General features: G+C 43.3%; 1 protein-coding gene across 1 annotated transcript in view; it reads right to left on the bottom strand.

Moving 5' to 3' along the window:
• Positions 1-20605, bottom strand: part of ARHGEF26 (Rho guanine nucleotide exchange factor 26) — a 194339-nt gene that overhangs the window by 47421 nt on the left and 126313 nt on the right. The window contains exons 6-10 of the mRNA XM_030216522.1: positions 19779-19931; positions 14454-14583; positions 13213-13287; positions 5968-6057; positions 1087-1241 (exon numbers count right to left, since the gene is read on the bottom strand). Coding sequence (XP_030072382.1) covers positions 1087-1241; positions 5968-6057; positions 13213-13287; positions 14454-14583; positions 19779-19931 — 603 coding nt within the window. The remainder of the gene's footprint in view (positions 1-1086; positions 1242-5967; positions 6058-13212; positions 13288-14453; positions 14584-19778; positions 19932-20605) is intronic.

The following is a 20605-nucleotide window of genomic DNA, read 5'->3' as shown; positions in this document are numbered from 1 at the left end:
GAGATTGAGCATGGAAGCATAACTGGCTAACACACTGTTAAAGCAGGATCACTCTGCGCCTCCTAAATAGGAAGGGGTACCTCTCTCCAGGTACCATGTGCCAATGGTAACATTAATGCATAAAAAATAGAGAGAACACCCCCCCCCCCTCATTAAATCTGGTAATAGCCTGTTTCACAACGTGTTAATGTTAGCAGCTAAGATTTAATGGTAATAAATGCAGGGTCATGCACATGGGTTACAAAAATCCAAGGGAACGGTACTGTATAGGGGGTGAAGTACTTCTGTGTATGAAAGAACATGACTTGGGAGTGATTGTATCTGATGATCTTGAGGTGGACAAACAGGTAGAAAAGGCGATGGCCAAAGCCAGGAGGATGCTCAGGTGCAAAGGGAGACGTATGACCAGCATGAATAAAGAGGTGATAGTGCTCTTGCATAAGTCTCTAGTGAGGCCCCAATTAGAATACTGTGTGCAATTCTGGAGACCACACCTATGAAAAGATATAAAGAGGATGGAGTCGGCCCAGAGGGCGGCTACAAAATTGGTCAGTGGTGTCTGTCATAAAGCATATAGGGACAGGCTTAGAAACCTCAACATTTATACTCTGGAAGAAAGGCGGGAGAGAGGTGATATGATAGAGATGTTTAAATACCTCCATGGCATTAAGGTACAGGAGGTGAGCCTTTTTCAAATGAAGGAAAACTCTGGATGACGTTAAGAGGAAACAGTCTCAGGTGCAATCTAAGAAAATACTCTTTCATGGAAAGGGTGGTGGACGCGTGGAATGGCTTCCCAGTGGAGGTCATGGAAACATGGACTAAGTCTGAATTTTTGGCAATTTTTGTTTATAATTTCACAGCTATACTGGAAGTGCAATAGGCATACATTTCATAACTTCCTTGTCTTCATCCTTCATTGACTCTGAGATAAGCTGCAAAACAGGCCATAATAAAATACAAAACAATACATTGTAGAGGATCAAGTCAGCAAGTGTATCATCAAGTAATGTTCTAGGATCCAGAAAGCAACATTTAAGAGATGTTCACCGAGTTTGAGCACTTTCAGAGTGAGAAACCTCTTACCTCTTCTTCTTCGTGACAATGAGGACATCGTTGAAGAGGAAAAAGTAGACTTGCTGCTTTGAGGTGCGCTTAGAGAAAATTCCAGTGTCTTCTACGTATGCCATTAGCTCTCCCCTTTTTACTAGCCACCGGGAGGCGGACACCAAGGGAAATGGCTATAAATAAATCAGATAAACAGGACAGAATATTTAATTGCGCAGGGACATAAATACTATAATAATCTTTGTCCTTATCCCAGGCAACTATTTAATTCAACACAGTCCAGCAAAGCAACAACAGAGTATAGATTAAATCCAGAGCCCTTCAGAAGTTTCTTACATTATACTCAGCATTTTTACTATTTTCAAATAATTTCCATAAGGATCATCAGAATTCACAGCATCAGTTTTGTTAAATTTTCTTTAAAAATATTCCAAAATGCAATACCACTTAACTTGCAGCTGTTTTCCAACACGATTTGGAAAACAGCTGCAAGTTAAGTGGTATTGCATTTTGGAATATTTTTTTTTAAAAAATTTAACAAAACTAGAAAATTCAAAAATCATATCTAATGAAAATTCAATGAAAGAATCTGAATGGATCGATCACAATTTGCACATCGTTCCTTTTGAAGAGTTTGATAGCAACGTTGATGCTGTGAATTATTTGAAACTAGTAAAAATGCTGAGTATAATGTAAGAAACTTCTGAAGGGCTCTAGATTTTATCTATACTCTGTTGTTGCTTTGCTGGACTGTGTTGAATTAAATAGTTGCCTGGGATAAGGGCAAGGATTATTATAAATAAATCAGGGCATAAGATGCTACTGTGATCTCTTCAAAAACAAAGGCAGTCACACGTTGAGCTACTGGCAAACTACAGTCATTACCTTGGCCTGATATTCAAAGTGATTTAGCCGGCCGCTGACTGGTTAAATCGCTCGGTCAAGGCCAGCTGCTGAATCTCATGGCTAGCGCTGAACACAAAACCAGCTATATTGGGGGTGTTATGGGGGCGGAGTCAGCAATTGGCTGTTTTAAGCGCTGATATTATGCACTTAAGCGGCTAGGGTTAGCATATAAATGGGACCTCATAAAAGTTTGTCCTATTTTTATGCGGTAAGCCCATGGCTGCATAAGTGATGAATATCAACTTAAACGGCTATGTGTTAGCCAGCTTAAAAATAACCAGATATACAAAGCCGAAGCCCGCACAGGTCCCAGTTTCGAATATCCAGGAATAATTCCATCGGCTTTGACCCCCCCCCCCCCCCCTCTATTTTTGATATTGTTTTTCATTATAATTTTTCAATGTTAGCCCACAGTGATTGTAGACACATCATCAGATCTCTTAGATCACAAGCAAAGTGCTAACTGGATGTTCCTTTCTTTCACTAGGGGGTAGATGCACTAAAAAAAAACCGAGCCATTAATGTGGGTTTTAAACTGGTTCAAGCCAGTTCAACGAGCAAGTAGTAAACCGTGCCATGCACAAAAGGGCATTTTCCTGTCACGGTAGCAGCTAACGAAAAATGTATGCAAATGATCCAAAGGGTATTATAATGAGCTGCACTACCGCTGCAGGCTATTATAATGAGATGCACTAAGGTATTACGATCCCCTTACCATGGAAAACCTAATGGGAGGTCTGCACCTCTCGTTAGGCTGGGGCTGTTGTGAACGGGACCCATGGAGACCAGTGGGAAAGCGCCTAACACCCATCTAAAAAAAAAAAAAGAACAAGCTGCGTGTTCCAAGTGCTCGTGAGGGACTTTTACAGACTTTTACATTTTTTTTTTAAAGTTATGGCACCTTCGCTAAACGCGCTGTGATTGGCTGAGAAAGAAATAGGGGCGGAAGATGGACAGGAGTTGAAGACGTGGACATCCTCAACTGCGTTCTCCTGCACTTTTCTTGCCTGGGGTGGGCTCTCAGGGGTGGCGGCTGACTCAGGATCACGGAAGGAAGGAAGGAACATCGAAACCTTTCTGCAGCAGGCTGTGGAGCGGGTGAGCGGTGCGGCGTCTTCCTTTTCCCGGGCGGCACAGGGAGGCGCATGGACGGCCACAGGCATAGCGAAGCTGCCATAACTTGGGGCAGGCAGCTTGTTCTTTTTTTGCTGAGATGGGTGTTAGGCGCTTTTTGGACATATTTGGCATGCGCAGAGTAGCTAGCATAACGCTTGGCTGCTCTGCGCATGCTTGACCGGCCGACTGGCTTCTGAGGGAATAGAGAATGCAAGTGAGCTACAACGAGCAGCTCATTTGCATTCCCTTTCCTTGATGCATTTCCATTGCTTACCGATTCGCTAAGGAATCGGTAAGCAACGGGCATTAACGATTGTTTTAGTGCATCTTCCCCTAGGTCTGGCTAGAGGAGGTTCGTTCTCACATGTTTCTTTTTACTGCTGGGGCGACAATGTGGAGCTGAGACAAATTACTTCTTTGTCTAGTTTTAAGAAGCAACTAAGGACTCACTTACTCCGCCAAGCTTTTTCTAACGATGTTTAATGAGATGGATTTTATGAGGAATGCATTAATTGATATTATGTTTTGATTTTAATTATTGCATAATTATTGCATGTGTTGTAATTGTCTTTGGGGATCTTTTACTACAGATTAGCTCGACTTATCTAAAGCAGGGCCCTGCTGCAGATAACTTGAGCTAATCTTTCGTATAAGACCCCCTTTGTCTTTTATAACTTTATGTCTGTGCTTTTGTAACTCAGGAGTTCTTTTACTAAGCTGCAGGAAAAAGGGCCTTGCGGTAGTGGTGGGGGCCATTTTTCCCACGTGCCAGGGCCCTTTTTATTGCAGCAGGTAAAATGCCCCCCCTTGCAAAAAAATGATCAGTCTTTATGTCAGGTTTCAGGAGGCGTAAAGTCCTTGTGCCCAAAGTTGGATGTGGGAATCCGTGCTCAGCACTATTCTATAAAGCTTGCTTAGTGCTAAGTGACCTTTATGGAATTGGCGCTTAGGGCCTGGTTCTATGTATGGCGTCTAAAATTAATGTATGCTAGGCAATTACATCTAAGTTCTAAATACCACGTGTAGATTTATGTATGGTATTTAGAATATGTTTAGGTGTAATTAATGCGACTGAATCTACATGCGTCCATGTATGCAAACGAAAAGATGGTGTAAATCCCTGCGTGTAGATTTACGCGCACCGGCCCACATTTTATAACAATGTGTGCAGATTTTGGAACGTCCACAAAACGCCCATTTCCACATCCCCCCCCAACCACACCCCTTTCTGCCTGTGTGCATCAGAATTGAGGCGGAGTATATTACAGAATGCGTTTAGCAATGTACGTGTGTAAATTCAAATTTTTGCCAATTAGTGCTCGTTATTACTTGTTAAGAGCTGTTAACGCTTAACAGCTTGTTAAAACAATTAATTTATGCAAGTAGTTATAAAATACACCTAGATTAACACAAGGAATCACGCGAAACTCTAGGGGCACTATATAGAATCCGGGGGATGGGGTGAATTCTATACATGGCACTGAAGAAAGCGTTATTCTATAAGCCGCACTTAAAGTTAGGCATAGTTTATAGAATAGAGCTTACACCTGGGAATCGTGCCTAATCTTAGGCGCTGCCATTTGCACTGACTGAAATGTGATGCAAATGTACACACCTACATTAGGTGCATATCCTTGTTACTCTATAATAACACGTGTAAATTTTAGGAACACCCCCATCTGCTCATGACCGCACCACCCCCTTTTTGTAATCGTGTCTATATTTTAGGTGTAGATCCCGCGCCTAAATTTACGCGCATAAAGTTCAATTAACTTTTATTAGTGCCAATACTTGCTAGTTAAAAAGCCAATTATTGGTGCTAATTGGCTTGTTATTCAATTAAACTGTGCACCCAAATTGGGTACATGCCAAATTTGTGTGCACAATTTTTGGCAATTTTTACAGAATTTTATTTATTTTAGATCATTTATACCCCGCCTTTTGCCACAGATGCGCAGCCCCAAAGCGGCTTACAAAGAACTAATAAAATAAATTAAGTACAAAGAGAAGGAAAGGAAGGGAGGAAGGGAATATAAATACAATCTGAAAGCAAATTAATAAACTAAGTGCCCTCGGTATGGGCTCTAAAGTGACTGACTGGATTAGGAACTGGTTGTTAGAGTGGAAGGCGACAGAGAAATGATAAATGGAGCTCACTCTGAGGAAAAGGATGTTACTAGTGGTGTGCCACAAGGTTGTATTTTTGGGCTGGTTCTTTTTAACATTTTTGTAAGTGATATTGCTGAAGGGCTGTCTGGTAAGGTTTACCTCTTGGCGGATGATACCAAAATCTACAATAGGGTAGATACCGGTGATGGTGTGAATAAGATAAGGAAGGACTTAAGAGATGCTGTAGGAATGGTCTGGAATTTGGCAGCTAAGATTTAATGCTAAAAAAAATGAATGGCCAAGCATTTGGGCTGCAAAAACATAAGCGGGTACAGTTTAGGGGGTGGGTATGCGACCTTTATGGAATTGGTGCTTAGTGCGGATCAAAATAGCGCCTAACTTTGGGTACACACTGTCATTGTTAAACAACAAAACACAAAATGACATGTTTTATTCTGCTCATTTTCAGGACATGGGATGTATTGCTTACATTTCCTATATCTAGCAAATGACAGCCTATCCCTACAAGATACCTTCCACTGTAGTTGCAGGTGATGGCTGCAGAGGTTCAGAGAAAATATCCACAGTGGGATTCTCCTTCTGAACAGACAGACACACACTGGTCAGTTTTACAGGATAGACTTGTTCCTATCATAACCAAACGTATCTTCTTACTGGACAGATCGCAGCTTTTCAGGGTCTGCAGTTTGAAATTTGTGGGACTGTTCTGCATGTCAGATGAGTTCAAAAGCAGAAATGGAAGGTTACCTTGATTTTAAACTCCAGCTGGGAGTTGATTGTATACATCATTTCTGTCCTCTCCATTGTTCGAGCTCCCTCGTTGCACAAGCGAACCAACTGGAAAGAAAAAGAATTAAGGCATTATTATTATTTTAAACAGGTTTCTACAATTTTCTTTCTTTAACTATTTTAGTGTCATCCCCTGATCATATAAACTTTTAGCATCCTGCAAGTATCAAAAACAATTTGAGTAGTCACATGGCTATGCAAGGAAAGCTCTGAGGTCATGCACGAGTGACTCACACCATTCGCATGTGCAGCATCAGGTCACTGTGTCACAGCAAATTGGAGTTTGGCCAGGAGCCTAAAAATGACTGGAAACAGGGGAGGATTTAGGGCAGGGGACAAAAGTTAAGAGCTTAGCACTGATTTCTAGTATCAGGCACCTAAGGGACCCTTTTACTAATGGGTGTTAAGCCCTAAAGCAAACTTTGTGTGGGAAAATCAGACTACTGCAAAACGCGTTGTTTCGCGGTATTTTGCTTCTTTTTTTGTGCTCTGGCACATTAGCTATTTGTAAAAAATATTTTTGGAGGGGGCGTGCCATGGGCTGAGAATGGACATGGAAGCATTAACCAGCTAGAGCGTTTGCATTAGCATGCGCTAACTGGCTCACGTAGAGTTAATGTAGGAGTACTTATCACCTCCTAAATAAGAGACGGTAAGGGCTCCTGCATTATCTTTTTATAGTTACTGAACTTTAATGTGAATATTAGTGCATAACCTGAAATTCAAAAAATAGAAAATGCAAAGTCCCATATTAAGCCTAATTAAGACCAGATTTCAGTGCAGTTTAGTAAAAGGGCCTCTGAAAGAGCTCAGCTTTCTTTAAATATCGAGCCTGTACTACTACTACTTATCATTTCTATAGCGCTACTAGATGTACGCAGCGCTGTACACTTGAACATGAAAAGACAGTCCCTGCTCGACAGAGCTTACAATCTAATTAGGACAGACAAACAGGACAAATAAGAAGATAAGAGAATTACTAAGGTGGGGATGATAAAATAAGGGTATTGAACAAGTGAGTAAGGGTTAGGCGTTAAAAGCAGCATCAAAAAGGTGGGCTTTTAGCCTAGATTTGAAGATGGCCAGAGATGGAGCGTGAATCAAGGGCTTGCACTGTTCTTTATGGGGAAAAAAAACACAAAATAAAGGAGACACCTCCTTACATAGGAACAGTCACCTTTCAAGTAAGACAATAAAAGGTTTTGTCTAAAGAAAGAGTACAAGAAAGTACACAGGGCAGCTCTATTACTGCATCCAAATATTTGACAGCTAAACAGGAAGAAGGCAATTTTGAAAGGCAATGGGCCTGCAAGCAAATTTTCCCAGGGAAACTCCCCACAGAGTTTCTCTTCAAAATTCAGGCAGTGTGTGCACTCTGTGAGCACTTCTCTGCTCATGAACTTCATGGAAGCAGCTGCAACTAGAGATCTGAAAATGAAATCACTGCACACCTCAACTGGTCTTTTTTCTTTTTTTAATTATTTATCATTTTAACATTTTTACCAAGCTAATAACTTGTATAGAAAGGTAGACTATTCAAGAATAATTATATTTCAATAGTGAAAAATATATAAAAAGAACAATCATATTTTGAATAGATACTCTCAAGTCTTCAAATTTGAATCCAAGATTAACATAGGTGGAATTAATCTATAGAAATAATTCAAGAAAATAATAGAAAAAAACCCTGTTAACTATTAAATGTCTTATATTATTAAGGCTCTAAACTAAATGACAATAAATCATTACCATTATTCCGTGAGTTGTGAAGGGTCAAAGAAAACATATTTTATCGACTGATAAAGAACTATACATTTGCATGGGTAACGCAAGTAAAAGGTTGCACCAATCTGGAGAACTCCTATCTTAAGTAACAAAAATTGCCGACGTCTTCTTTGAGTCTCTTTAGTAACATCCTGAAATATTCGTATTTTAAATCCCATAAACTCTTTATCCTTATTTTTAAAGAACATCTTCATAATCCAAACTTTATCTAGAGTTAATGCCACTGTGGCCAATAAGGTAAAGCTAAGTCTGTGTCTGAAGACTCCAAAATTGCTGACACATCCAAAGGGGTGTCCGCTGATTGATCAGTCAGTTGAGCTGTTGGTGGCTTACTCGGCAAGTAAAATACTTGTGGGAAAGGTGGAATAGCATCATCTGTAACCCCAAATATTTCTTTTATATATCTATTCAACATTTCCCTAGGTGTTATCGATAATACCCTAGGAAAATTCAGAAATCTCAAATTGTTAATTCTCAAGGAATTTTCTCTTTTTTTTTTTTTAACATGGGTAAAAGGCACTGGCGGGGGAGGGATCAATTTCCAGACACTAAGGGAAGAGGGAAAATTTCAAATAGTCTTTTACATAAGTAAATATGTTTACCCAGGCAAAACGTTTTGAATAATGTGTCCTCAATATAGCAAACTCTAAAAGACTGAGGAGCTGATATTCCAGCTAACTCCCACGTTTTGCGGTGAGCCTGGATATTCAATGTCGAGCCATTTCCGGTGACCGGCACTGAAAATCTGGTTTATTTTTAGCTGCTATAAACATAGAGGGTCATTTTGAAAAGAAACATCTAAGTCGGAATTTGGACGTTTTACAAAGACATCCAAATTCGGAGGCGGGGAGAAGGTCATTTAAAAAAAAAAATGGCTGTCCATCTTTCGTTTCGAAAATACCAAGGACGTCCTTAGATTTGGACGCCCTTAGATTTGGACGTCTTTGATTTTCAGCTATTTTCGAAACCAAAGACGTCAAAGTCCAAAACGTACAAATGCAAGTCATTTGGACGTGGGAGGAGCCAGCATTTGTAGTACACTGGTCCCCCTGACATGCCAGGATAGCAATAGGGCACCCTAGGGGGCACTGCAGTGGACTTCATAAAATGCTCCCAGGTATACAGCTTCCTTACCTTGTGTGCTGAGCCCCCCAAAACCCATTACCCCCAACTCTACACCACTACCATAGTCCTTATGGGTGAAGGGGGGCACCTATATGTGGGTACAGAGGGTTTCTGGAGGGTTTTGGAGGGTTCGCTGTTTCCTCCACAAATCTAACAGGTAGGGGGGTATGGGCCTGGGTCCACCTGTCTGAAGTACACTGCACCTACTACTAAACTGCTCCAGGGACCTGCATGCGCTGTCAAGGACCCGAACATGACATCTGAGGCTGGTATAGAGGCTGGCAATCAATATTTTTAATTATATTTTTTGAGGATGGGAGGGGGTTAGTGACCACTGGGGGAGTAAGGGGAGGTCATCCCCAATTCCCTCTGGTGGTCATCTGGTCATTTCGGGCACCTTTTGTGCCTTATTCGTAATAAAAATAGGTCCAAGTGAAAACATCCAAGTTTTAGGCTTGGACGTCTCTGCTTTTTTCCATTATGGCTCAAAGACATCCAAGTCTTACGAACGCCAAAGTCCCGCCTTCACCACGCCTCCGATATGCCCCCCTCAGATTTGGACGTCCTTGCGATGGACTCTCGCTAGAGACGTCCAAAATCGGGTTTCGATTAAACCGATTTGGACGTCTCTGAGAGATGGACGTCCAAGTGACGATTTATGTCGGAAGATGGATGTCCATCTCTTTTGAAAGTGAGCCTGATAGCCAACTAAGTCAATATTGAGCACTGGCTAGCTAAGTTCATAGTGGTCATAGATAGGCCTGCTATTTCGGAGGCCCAGTTTGGCCACTAAACTTAGCTAGTGAAGCTCTCAATATTCGTGGATAGCCAGTTATATCGCATGATATAACCAGTTAGCCGCTATGCGCTGATCATGAATATTGAGTGGGAGATAACCAGCTATCTCCCACTGAATATTTGCAGATAGCCAGTTAAATGCTATTTAACCAGTCAGGAGCCGTTTCTGGCCTGTTAAATAGTGCTGAATATCATGCAGTGAGGCTTTAACTCCTGGATTCTATAAAAGTCACCCAAATTTGGGCACCTAAATTTGGGTGTGGATCCCAGATAGGCGCAGAACCTAATTAGTCAATTAGGTGCCAACAATTGATTACTGGCATTAATTGACCCTAATTATGAATTATGTGCACATCTGCCCTATGTCCTATTCTATATCGTGGGCGCCTATATTTCATAGCGTGCAACTCAAAAGGCGACATGGGAGGGGTATGGGCAGGTCAAGGGGCATTCCCTAAAATCAGGCACCATGTCATAGAATAATTGGATTTCCATGTCCAACTGTCATTAGTTGAGCATGAGATTTAGCCCAGGTTTCGGTGGCTGTTAAGTCCTCGCATCCAAAGATGGGTGTGGGAATCCACTCTAAGGGGATCTTTTACTTAGGTGTGCTGGCGTTTTTAGCGTGCAATAGGCGCGCCAATATATTCCTATGGGCATCTTTAGCGTACGCCTATTTTTAACACACACTAAAACCACCAGCATGCCTAAGTAAAAGACCCTCTAAGTGTTATTCTGTAAAGACTGCATATTGCTAAGCAACCTTTATAGAATTGGCACTTAGAGCAGATTTTAACGGCGTCTAACTCTGGGTGCCGTTTACTGAATCTGGCCCTAAGTGACCATTGAGAGACACAAAGCTTATACATGACCAAAATCAGATAGATGCACCAATCAATGATTCGAATCATCAGTACTGTACAAAAACCTGAATGTTTGTGAACAGGTACAAACTTATCCAGGATAATAATTCCAGGAACACTGCCACACGATGCACTGGCAGAAGAAAGTATAGACACGATGCATGCAGGAAACAAAACAGTGCAAAGTTCCTAGCATACCATTCTAAGAATAAAATAATCTCTGACTAATACAAGTAAACAGAGCCATACTAATCACCGAGGACCTTGCTGCCAAAACAGTAATGCATGCTCGATTGCCTCCTAACATCTTAAAAATCATAAATATGAAAATGATCATAGCCTATAGCAAAGAATTCCTTTCTAAACTCTGTAATTATGGGCCCTAAATCTAGCACATGGTAGTGTTTTCCTCTCTCCCATTGGAACTGTGAACGCTGCCTCTATGTTCAGCATCTCAAACCCCAGTCAATACAGGGAGCAGAAGATCTGAACTGGAAACTGAACAACAGTCCCTCCACTGAGCCACCGGACACGCCCTCCTGTACAGTTTTCAAGGAATAGACATTCAACTGACCTACAGCACTTTCAGTAAGAGTACTTGCGACAAAGTGGTACCTATACCAATTCATTTATAACACTAAGGGGCCCTTCTAGTAAGCTGTATTGAGCAGCTAACACTGCATTATCAGTCTGGTATAAAGTAGCGCAGGCCCGCGCTACTGGCTATTGTGCCACATCAGGAGGCTTTCGGTATGAGATGCTGAGTTAGCTGCCTAACATGGGACTGGGCTGGGTCTGGGTGTGTCAGGAGTGGGACAAATTCAGCAACAGCAACGATTTCAATTCCAATGAAGTGGGACAAACAAACTGCCCGCCGATATTCAGCAATAAACAGACGCAGTTTCATCAGCACTGTCTTGATCAAATTAAGTCTAGTTGCTGCTGGGCAGAACTCCCCTGACGCAGCCTCTCTGAAACAGGGGGCCTCGTCAGGAGTTGCTCGTTCATAAGTCTCTTCCAGCTGCTGCAATTGCTAAAGACTGCTCCTGCACGTTACTCTCTGCATTATTAAGCTAGTACAGTACAGTCTCGATTATCCGAACTTCGCTAATCTGACCATCCAGCATATCCGACAACCCCCCCCCCCCCCCCAGCGACATCATTGCATTTACTTCTATTAAAAATCTTTGTTTTAGATCAATTTTTGAAAATTGGGAACTCTATGCCTTTGTTTAATGCATTGTTTGAGGGGTTTATGCCGTGTTTTTTTGTATTATCCAACTTTTCACTTATCCGACAACGGTTCGGTCTCATTTATGTCTGATAATCGAGACTGTACTGCACTTTATTCTGTTTATAATTTATGAGACGCTTTATAAAATTCTTCCAGTCTAGCCCAAGTTTGTATTTAATTGCAGTGTATTTTTCAAAGCTTTTACATTGTTCATCATCATTTTGGAGAGTTTGGAAATTGAGTTTTTCTGTCCAATGATGGTGATTTTTGCTGTACAGGCTGAGTACTTCTTTTTTGTATAGGTCACTGAGGTCTTTTCTCCATTTCCTTACAGCAGGACTTTAATTCCTTTATGATTTACAGATTGGGTTTTCACGTGTAATATTGATTTTCTCCCTTCTGTATTCTATAGTAGTTCTTTTTGCTAGACTAGATACTCTCATCTGCGTGTTGGACTGAATTGCTGTTGACTTATTTAGATACTAGTAAAACATGCCCATTTCTGGAGGAAATGAAACGGGCGCTAGCAAGGTTTTCCTCCTGAACCCCCCCCCTACCCACCCCTTCGGCGTTGTGAAGCCACTGACCGCCATTGTTCCGCACCTCGTCAACGCACGCCACCTTCATCCACTGACGCCATTGCTCCGCCCTCGATCTTTGACGCCATTGCTCCGCCCTCGACGTCATCACGTTTGACGCGAGGGCGGGGCCCAGACACAGTAATTTCGGTGGCTTCACCACCACGAACCCTTTGAACCCGAAGGAAGTGCCCGCAGGAAGTGACACTGACGTCAGTGTCCTCAGAACGTTGAGGGTGAGTTTTATTATATAGGATTTGAATCATTGTGATCCTCATTGGACCCCTGATGCAGCCCGGTAAAAGGCAAAATATGGGCACATCGGGCGATTGTTTTGGGAAACTTCCTGTTAAGAATAAAAGATTTTATCCTACTGAAGTGTAACCTGCTCTTCTTACACTCCTGCATGATATCTGAATATTGTCTAGCATCCGCATAACTTCTGGGTTCACCGGAGTACTGGATAGCCAATGCCAATACCTGGCCATGGCCAGCAGTGAATACCCAGGTCTAATTTAGCTGGCAGCAGTTAGCGCTTACGACAATGCCGACTGTTCCCAGTTGAATATTGACCAAGTAAGTGTTATTTCCTAGACTCCTGATGAAGGATGCCAAGCCGAAACATGGTGCCCGTGTTGGGTCCTTTTAATAAAGGCTGACCTTATCTGCACATCCTTCTAGTGTGTTTTGACTCCACTCCTTGTTTGCATTTGGTTCTCATTTTGTGGAGCTCTGGACTTTCCCCTTCTTTGCCATCAACAACCCTCCAGACAAGTCTCAGAAGGAAGTCTGAATACACAGATCGTCTCATTGTGCGTACCTTGCTTACTACTTTTAAGGCTCGTTTGCAGGCTTGATACTTCGGTGAATCCTTAGGTGTTTTCTGACAGATAGTCTAAAAGCAACAAAAAACAATATTAGAAAATTAAATCTGTCAACGTTATCATAGAACGGCATGATGTTTTCATAGACTAGACAGATATTTATCAAGGAAGACTATAGAATAAAGTGAATGCCGTTGCCTAAAACTATTATGTCCGCAACTAGTTATATTGATTTTCCACATAGACATTAGCAACATATCTATTATTTCAAAGGCAACATTGATATTTTGCCAATTTCTAAGTCATATTTTTACGAGCATCATTTAAAATGTGTTTATCGCTTAACTTGGTCTGAGAAAGAACAGAGGTATTTCAATCTAGCAGAGTCTAAGACTTGGCTTGGAAAGGGTATCCAGATGTACACAGCACACCGACAATGGCAGGAGGAAAGGAAAACTATTGTAAATTCAAAAATGATTTCCTCCAAAGTCAAAAACTTCTTGTGACTTAGGAGAACCTGTCTTGCATCTACAGTGGTGCAATGATTCCTTGTTGAAGTTCTGTCAGGGATAAAGTGTTCTGAACGTGATGTGCCAGGAATACAAAACTGTCAGGTGTGAACCCCCGGAAGAAACGCTCCAGAATGTAAAAGAAAGTAGTTTACACATTTTAAAAAGAATTTTCTCCTTTGCAGGCAGGCTGCATTATATTTTAGCACAAGACATCAATAAGTAAAGCTTTCCCCCTGGCCTGGTTTTTCAACATAACCGTTACTGCATCACATTTGTCAAGTGTGGAAGTTCAACTATAGGTATAAATCAAATCCCAGAAAAGACCAAATAAACTAATACAACCTCCCCCCCCCCCCAAACCCCACAATATATTTGTAATTTCAGGTAACCTGAAAATGCGCACACAAAGACACACACACACACACAGAGGAAAATCTAGGCATGAAATAAATTACTTTTAGCTAAATGCATAAACAATTTGAATCTTGCAATGATGTAGTTCAACTTAAATACAGTAAAACACTTACAAAAAATATTTGGTTGCAAGATTAGCCCTAACCTGTTTATACAAATGATGAGTCAGTGAACAGAAAAGGCGAAACAATTTATTATAAATATTAATTCTTCCTAGCAGAACTGCACTTAGGAAAGAACGCGGGAATCATGCCTTTTCCTATTTTCCTCTAAGCTGTAATAACTCAGCATTAGAATGCTAATGCACTTACATCCATTAGCAAGGGGAGGCGTGTTACCCTCTGCATCGGTAAAATGAGGAAAGATATCATGGGCAAATTGCGACAGTCTTCATTGGATTCTATGCTAGATAACACTTCTTTGAAGGATGCATTTGTTGATCTGGGGAAAAAAATACCATAAAGATTAGGTTTTATTCAGTTTTGCTGCCTGGTCTCAAACTTTCAGCCTTGTGCCCTGTTCTTCCAAGTTTCAGGTCCCTTGGATTCCACTTCCCTCCCTAATAATTTGATAAATTTAATAATCATTGTCACCCCAACACCATCCATACCAGAACAATCCAGTAAAAAAGTATAGTTAGGCATGTTCCAGCTGATAATCAGCCAGCGGAGGTCAGCAGTTTTATGTCCGCCACTGGCTATATTCCTGGATATTCAATGCTGAGCCATGTCCAGGCACCGAGCTGAATATCTGGTTTTATGTTGGCCAGCTAAAGCTTATGTGTTTAAGTTCAATATTCAGCCCTTGACCACATAAGCTGAACTGCTTAAAGATAGGACTGCTATTTATGTTGCCCAAGTTAGCCGGTTACAGGAGCAGACCGAGGGCGGCCGGTGGCCTTGGCCCCTAGGCACTGAAGGTGGTTTGGGCCCCCCTTGCCACCGCCCTACACTCCCGTTGCCACCGCAGCTGATGCCCCTGCTACCCCTGGTCCTACGTGAGGGGTCCTGGTAGTGTGCAGGGGGGCATGTTCTTTCCTGCCCACTGCGCTGTTGCTATTCGCCCACCTGCTGATGCCGCTGTGTTTTCAAAATGGCGGCTGAGACTTCCCGTGGTACTCTCACGGGTCTCGACATTCTTACGAGACTTCCGCAGGGAGTTTCAGCTGCCATTTTTAAAATATGGTGGTGCCGGGTGGGGGAGGGGGAATAGTGGCAGCCCAGCGGACAGGGCAGGAAAGAACATGTTCCCCCCCCCCCCCCTCCCGCTGAGGCAATTAGATCACCAGAGTCGCGCCAGGCACCTGGGCAGAGCCTCTGGGCCCTCAGGCACTGCCCGGTTGCTTGAAAAGTCAGTTCGCCTCTGGCCGGTTATCTTTTGCGGTTAAGAGCTAAGCATTGGCAACTTAACCGCATAAGTGCAACTCTGCCCCGGAGCATCCTCAAATTAGCTGGTTTCGGCGCAGGCACGAACTGCAAATATTCATTTGTGCTAACCAGTTAAATGCAGCTGAATATTGGCAGTTAGCCACAGACAAGTGATATAAGCGGGTAGGAGCCTCTCCTGCTTGCTTTAATTGTTTTGAATATCGGCCGGTATACTTTCAAATATTAGCACAACCTGGCATCGGCCTGTCATATACTTACATACCATAGTTACACCAGCCATAAACCTGGAGTAACTGAGAGCACTGAAACTCAACAAGGGTGCCCATAATATATTTGTAATTTCAGATCACCTGAAGACGCGTGCTTGCAACACACACACATACACACAAATACGTGCACACAGACACGTGCACGCATACACGCAGGCACACACACACACAGTGGAAAATCTAGGCATGAAATAAACGACTTCTACTTAAATGCATAAACAATTTGAATCTTGCAATGATGTAGTTCAACTTAAACACAGTTGTGTATCGGCCATTAAGGGCCTTGAAGTCAGATCATGCGATGCTGCTTGTAACTGGTGATTTGCATTCTGCAAAATATGTTTGTACTTGGAATGCTGCTGTTCTCACTCACTGGTCCGCAGTTTTGGAATGCACTACCTGGAGTTATTAGGTTGTGCAGTCGTATGACATGTTTTCATAAATTACTGAAGACACATCTGTGTGTGCAGGCATGGAGCTAATGTGTTAAAATTTTGTACACTGCTGCAGTAAAATAGTTTTTATTTTATTTAGGGGCCTTTTTACTAAGGTGTGCCGAAAAATGGCTTGCGCTGGTGTAGGCCCGTGTTTTGGACTTGCGCAGGTCCATTTTTCAGCGGGCCAGGAAAAAAGGCCTTTTTGTTTTGTGCAGCAAAATTAAAACCATTTTCAGTTAGCGGTAAGTTCTCACACGCTAACCAGGAGTAATCGTTAGTGCACATAAACTGCTGATTACCACCGGGTAAGTGCAACATGTTAGAAAATAGGTAGTCGGGCGGTAGTTCCAATTTGACACGTTTTGGACGTGGGTAGGCACCTAGGTGCCTTTGTAAAAGGGCACCTTAATTCGCTGAGACCATATTTGTATGTGTTAGTATGAGGTCAATCTGTTACATTTTTGTTTTGCATTGATTTCACTTTTATTTGTTTAAATTGGATTATGTGCTCTTGTAATCCACTTAGTTGTAGGTGGAATATACATTTAAAAAAAAATAACTTAGAGTAGTCTGTAAATTTCATGAGTAAGTGAAGCACATGTTCTATCTCTGTGAACATCCCAGGGGCGTAGCCAGACTTCCGTGGCAGGGGGGTGCAGAGCTCGAGGGGAGGGGGCACATTTTAGCCCCCCCCCCGGCGCCGCCCCCCCGCCGCCATTGACGCCCCCCGTCTCTGCCGACCCCCCTCCCGCCGCGAACCCTTCCCCGCTGCCGCCTACCTTCGGTTTTGCTGGCGGGGGACCCCAATCCCCGCCAGCCGACGTCCTCTCCGACCGTTCTGCTGCAGTAGGACTCAGAAAACTCTTATTCCTTCAACAGTTGCATGCTGACGTCCTGCACGTACAACGTGCTGGACGTCAGCATGCAACTGTTGAAGGAAGAAGACTTTTCTGAGTCTGACTGCAGGTCGGAGAGGACGGGGAGGGGGGTCCCGACTGAAATCTACGGGGGCCCAGGCCCCCTCAGGCCCCACGTAGCTACGCCACTGGAACATCCCCTCCTCTGCATTTACGTGCTATGCAACTTGTGCACTCCTTTAAAAAACTGCGCTCTGTCACTTTGCTACCACTGTATACTTACGAAAGTGTTAGTATTCTGTACATTTACAAGCGCAAGTGGTGCGACCATGGGGTGCCCAGTTCTAGAATTTCCCTTAAAGAGAACATGCACAACATACTTTTCTGCATCCGCATTTCCGCACTGTTGGGGCTGGATTTGGGAGCCTTTTTGAAACAGGTTTAAAATAGACACCTTTTTGAACTCCTCACGTAGGTTCATTGTTAAGAAATCAGCCCCGAACTGCATAAATGTATGGTAGTACACTTCGGTAAATGAAATCTAGTCTTAAATTTGTTATAAGCAGCATAGCACTTACTGCAGTACACAGGCCAGTTTATTTCAAACCTAGGGCCAGATGCACTAAACTTTACGAGCCATTAACGAGCAAGTAGTAAACCCTGGCATGCACTAAATACTCCCCCCCCTCCCCCGAGGATGGTAGCAGCTAACGCAAACGGAATGCAGATGAGCAAATTGTGTAGAAACCCAATTGAAATGAGATGCACTAAGCTTTTCCACTTGCTCTAACGCTGGAAAATGCTGGGAAATCTAACAAGAGGTCTGTACCTCTCGTTGGGGCTGCGCGGGCTTGGAAAACTTATAAAATGTAAAAAAAAAAAATCGGGAGGGGGCAAAAACGACCAAATGCTCGTCAGGAGTGTCCTTTATGGACGTTCTTCACTGTAGTGTATTATAAAAAAAATCACAGGCTCCGATGCTGCAGGCATCCGCTGCACCTACCATGGTATGCCGCTCCCCCCTACCCCTGCATTGAAATCAGAGCTTTCCGCAGCCCCAGCCCCCCTCCCTTGAAATGACAGCTCCCCGTCATCCTCCGCCCCCCTGTGGCCCCGCCCCTGCCGCCCCCCCTGAGGTCGGCGCCACCACTCCCCCTCTCCGTCTGCCACCGGGCCCTCATAGCGCCTCTCACCTCCGTGTGAAGGCGCTGCACTGGCAACAACAGCTGATCGCCTCTCCGGACTTCCCTCCTTTCCTCCCTGGCCCGCCCTTGTCTGACGTAAGTAACTTACGTAAGTTACTTACGTCACAAGAGGGTGGGCCATGGAGGAAAGGAGGGAAGTCCGAAGAGAGGCGATCAGCTGTTGTTGCCGGTGCAGCGCCTTCACACGGAGGTGAGAGGTGCTTTGAGGGCCCGGTGGCAGAAGGAGGGGGCGGGTGGAGGAAGGGAGCGGCGGCGGCGATGACCTCAGGGGGGGCGGCGGGGGCGGGTCCACGGGGGCGGAGGATGGCGGGGAAGTTGTCATTTCAAGGAAGGAAGGAAGGGAGGGAGGGAGGGGGGCCGGGACTGCGTAAAGTTCTGATTTCAATGCAGGGGGGAGGGGAGTGGCGACCTCGGGCGGGGGGTGAGGGGGGGGCAAGGCCGTCCATAAAGGACGTGTTTGTTTTGTTTTTTACGTCTTTGGCATGCGCAGAGCAGCCAGCATAATGCTTGGCTGCTCTGTGCATGCTCTACCGGCCGATTATCCGACGGTTTTACGAGGGATTAGAGAATGCAAGTGAACTGCAACGAGCAACACATTTGCATTCCCTTTCCTTCATGCATAGCCGTTCCCTACCGATTCGCTATGGAATTCGGTAGGGAAAGGCTCTGACGACGACTTTAGTGCATCTTGGCCCTAGTCTCCTTTTAAGGAAAAACAAGATTAATATATAACTGAGAACTGCTCCTGGCTGGGGCTATGGTGGATCAAAGAATCAATCAGGACCCACTAGATTACTTTTGATGACCTATAAGACATTTTCATATGCAACTTCACATTGCCTTATTTAAGAGACTGCAATGAAAATATTTTAATACAATACTAATAGTAAAAGGATTCAGTGCTAGAAACCTTTGGGCCCACCTAACTATCACCCAGTTAGTCATCCTTTCCCTCCAATGCCTCTTTTACTGTCCACGATCTCTCCTACCAGTCATTCCCAAGACTATTTGCTGGGTATTTCTGAAGCTACATTCAGCTTCCTGTAGTGGATTTTGGCAAATGCTCTCCCTAAACAAGGTCAGTGCCATTTCAGCCTGCCCTCTAAAACCTCCAAACCTTTCTCCTCCTGTTCCTTCTCACACCTCAGATCTCAGTGGTTCTGCTCCAGTGACAGTTTCAGCAGACTCTCATATACAGGTCTATCTAATCCATGCTTCCTGAGGTTGAGGGATGAATGGGAGGCAGCAGTAGAGAAAGGTTCTTAGGTCTGGGGTAATATACAAAAAGAGGAAATACACTGTGCAACTACCCCAAATTATTCTATCAATACCTTTGACTTCACCAGCACTGTCAATTATTCCAGTCCTATGGCTCACACGATAATTTGGGTTTTAAATGCAAAATATCTAGGACACTGAAGTTACTGTTGACTACTAATGCAAAATGAAATATGACGTTTGAAGGAATGAGACATCTTACATTAGTTTCTGAAGTGTTCTCTGCTGGTAAACTTCGTTAGTGCAATACTTTACATAAGGGTCAAACGTTGACATTGCATGTTTCTCTACAATATCACTTATATCATCTATAAGAATGGCTTTCTGGTGCCTTGCTTCTAGTTCCTTAAAGAACCTGGAAAAGAAGAAAAGAAATGATTTTGATTGAGGGTTTTCTCCGTTAAGTATGGAAAACGTTCTCATTTAGCCTGGCAAATGACCAATGTGATAAGCATCTAGGAACTGGTTTCATCAAGTCTCAAGTCATGCTAAAGCTACTTCTGCTATGGCTTAAACCTGGTGACATTATGGACTAGATCCAGTAAATGGCCCTGAAAAACAGACGTCGAAAAAACCCCATGCGGAGCACTATTTTATAAACGGTGCTCCAAGTTGCATGTGGTTTACAGAATAGCGCTTAGAGACGATTTCTGCGCCAAACTTTGGGTGCAAGGATTTACACCAACTGAAACCTGGTGTAAATCCTGGCACGTAAGTTAAGCTCAGATCCCCGGTATTCATTTATACTACACGCATCTTTAGTGAATGCCCCTGAGCCACCATGCCCCTCCCATGGCCATGCCCCTTTTGAGTCGCACACTATAAGATTTGCGTGCAGATCTTTATAATGCGTCGCAAGATGTGTGCACAAATCCAAACTGTTTCCAATTAACACCAATAATTGTTGGCGCTAATTGTGTCGTTAGCCAATTTAGTTATGAACGCATCTCGGGATAGCGCATAATTTTGCACGCTGTTTATAGAATCCGGGAGTATATGTCAGACAGCCAAAGAGTTTTCAAATAACAC

This window comes from Microcaecilia unicolor, chromosome 10 (genome assembly GCF_901765095.1).
Source record: "Microcaecilia unicolor chromosome 10, aMicUni1.1, whole genome shotgun sequence".
Classification (NCBI taxonomy): Eukaryota; Metazoa; Chordata; class Amphibia; order Gymnophiona; family Siphonopidae; genus Microcaecilia; species Microcaecilia unicolor.
The sequence above is the reverse complement of the archived record's forward strand: the minus strand, read 5'-3'. Positions and strand labels throughout refer to the sequence as shown.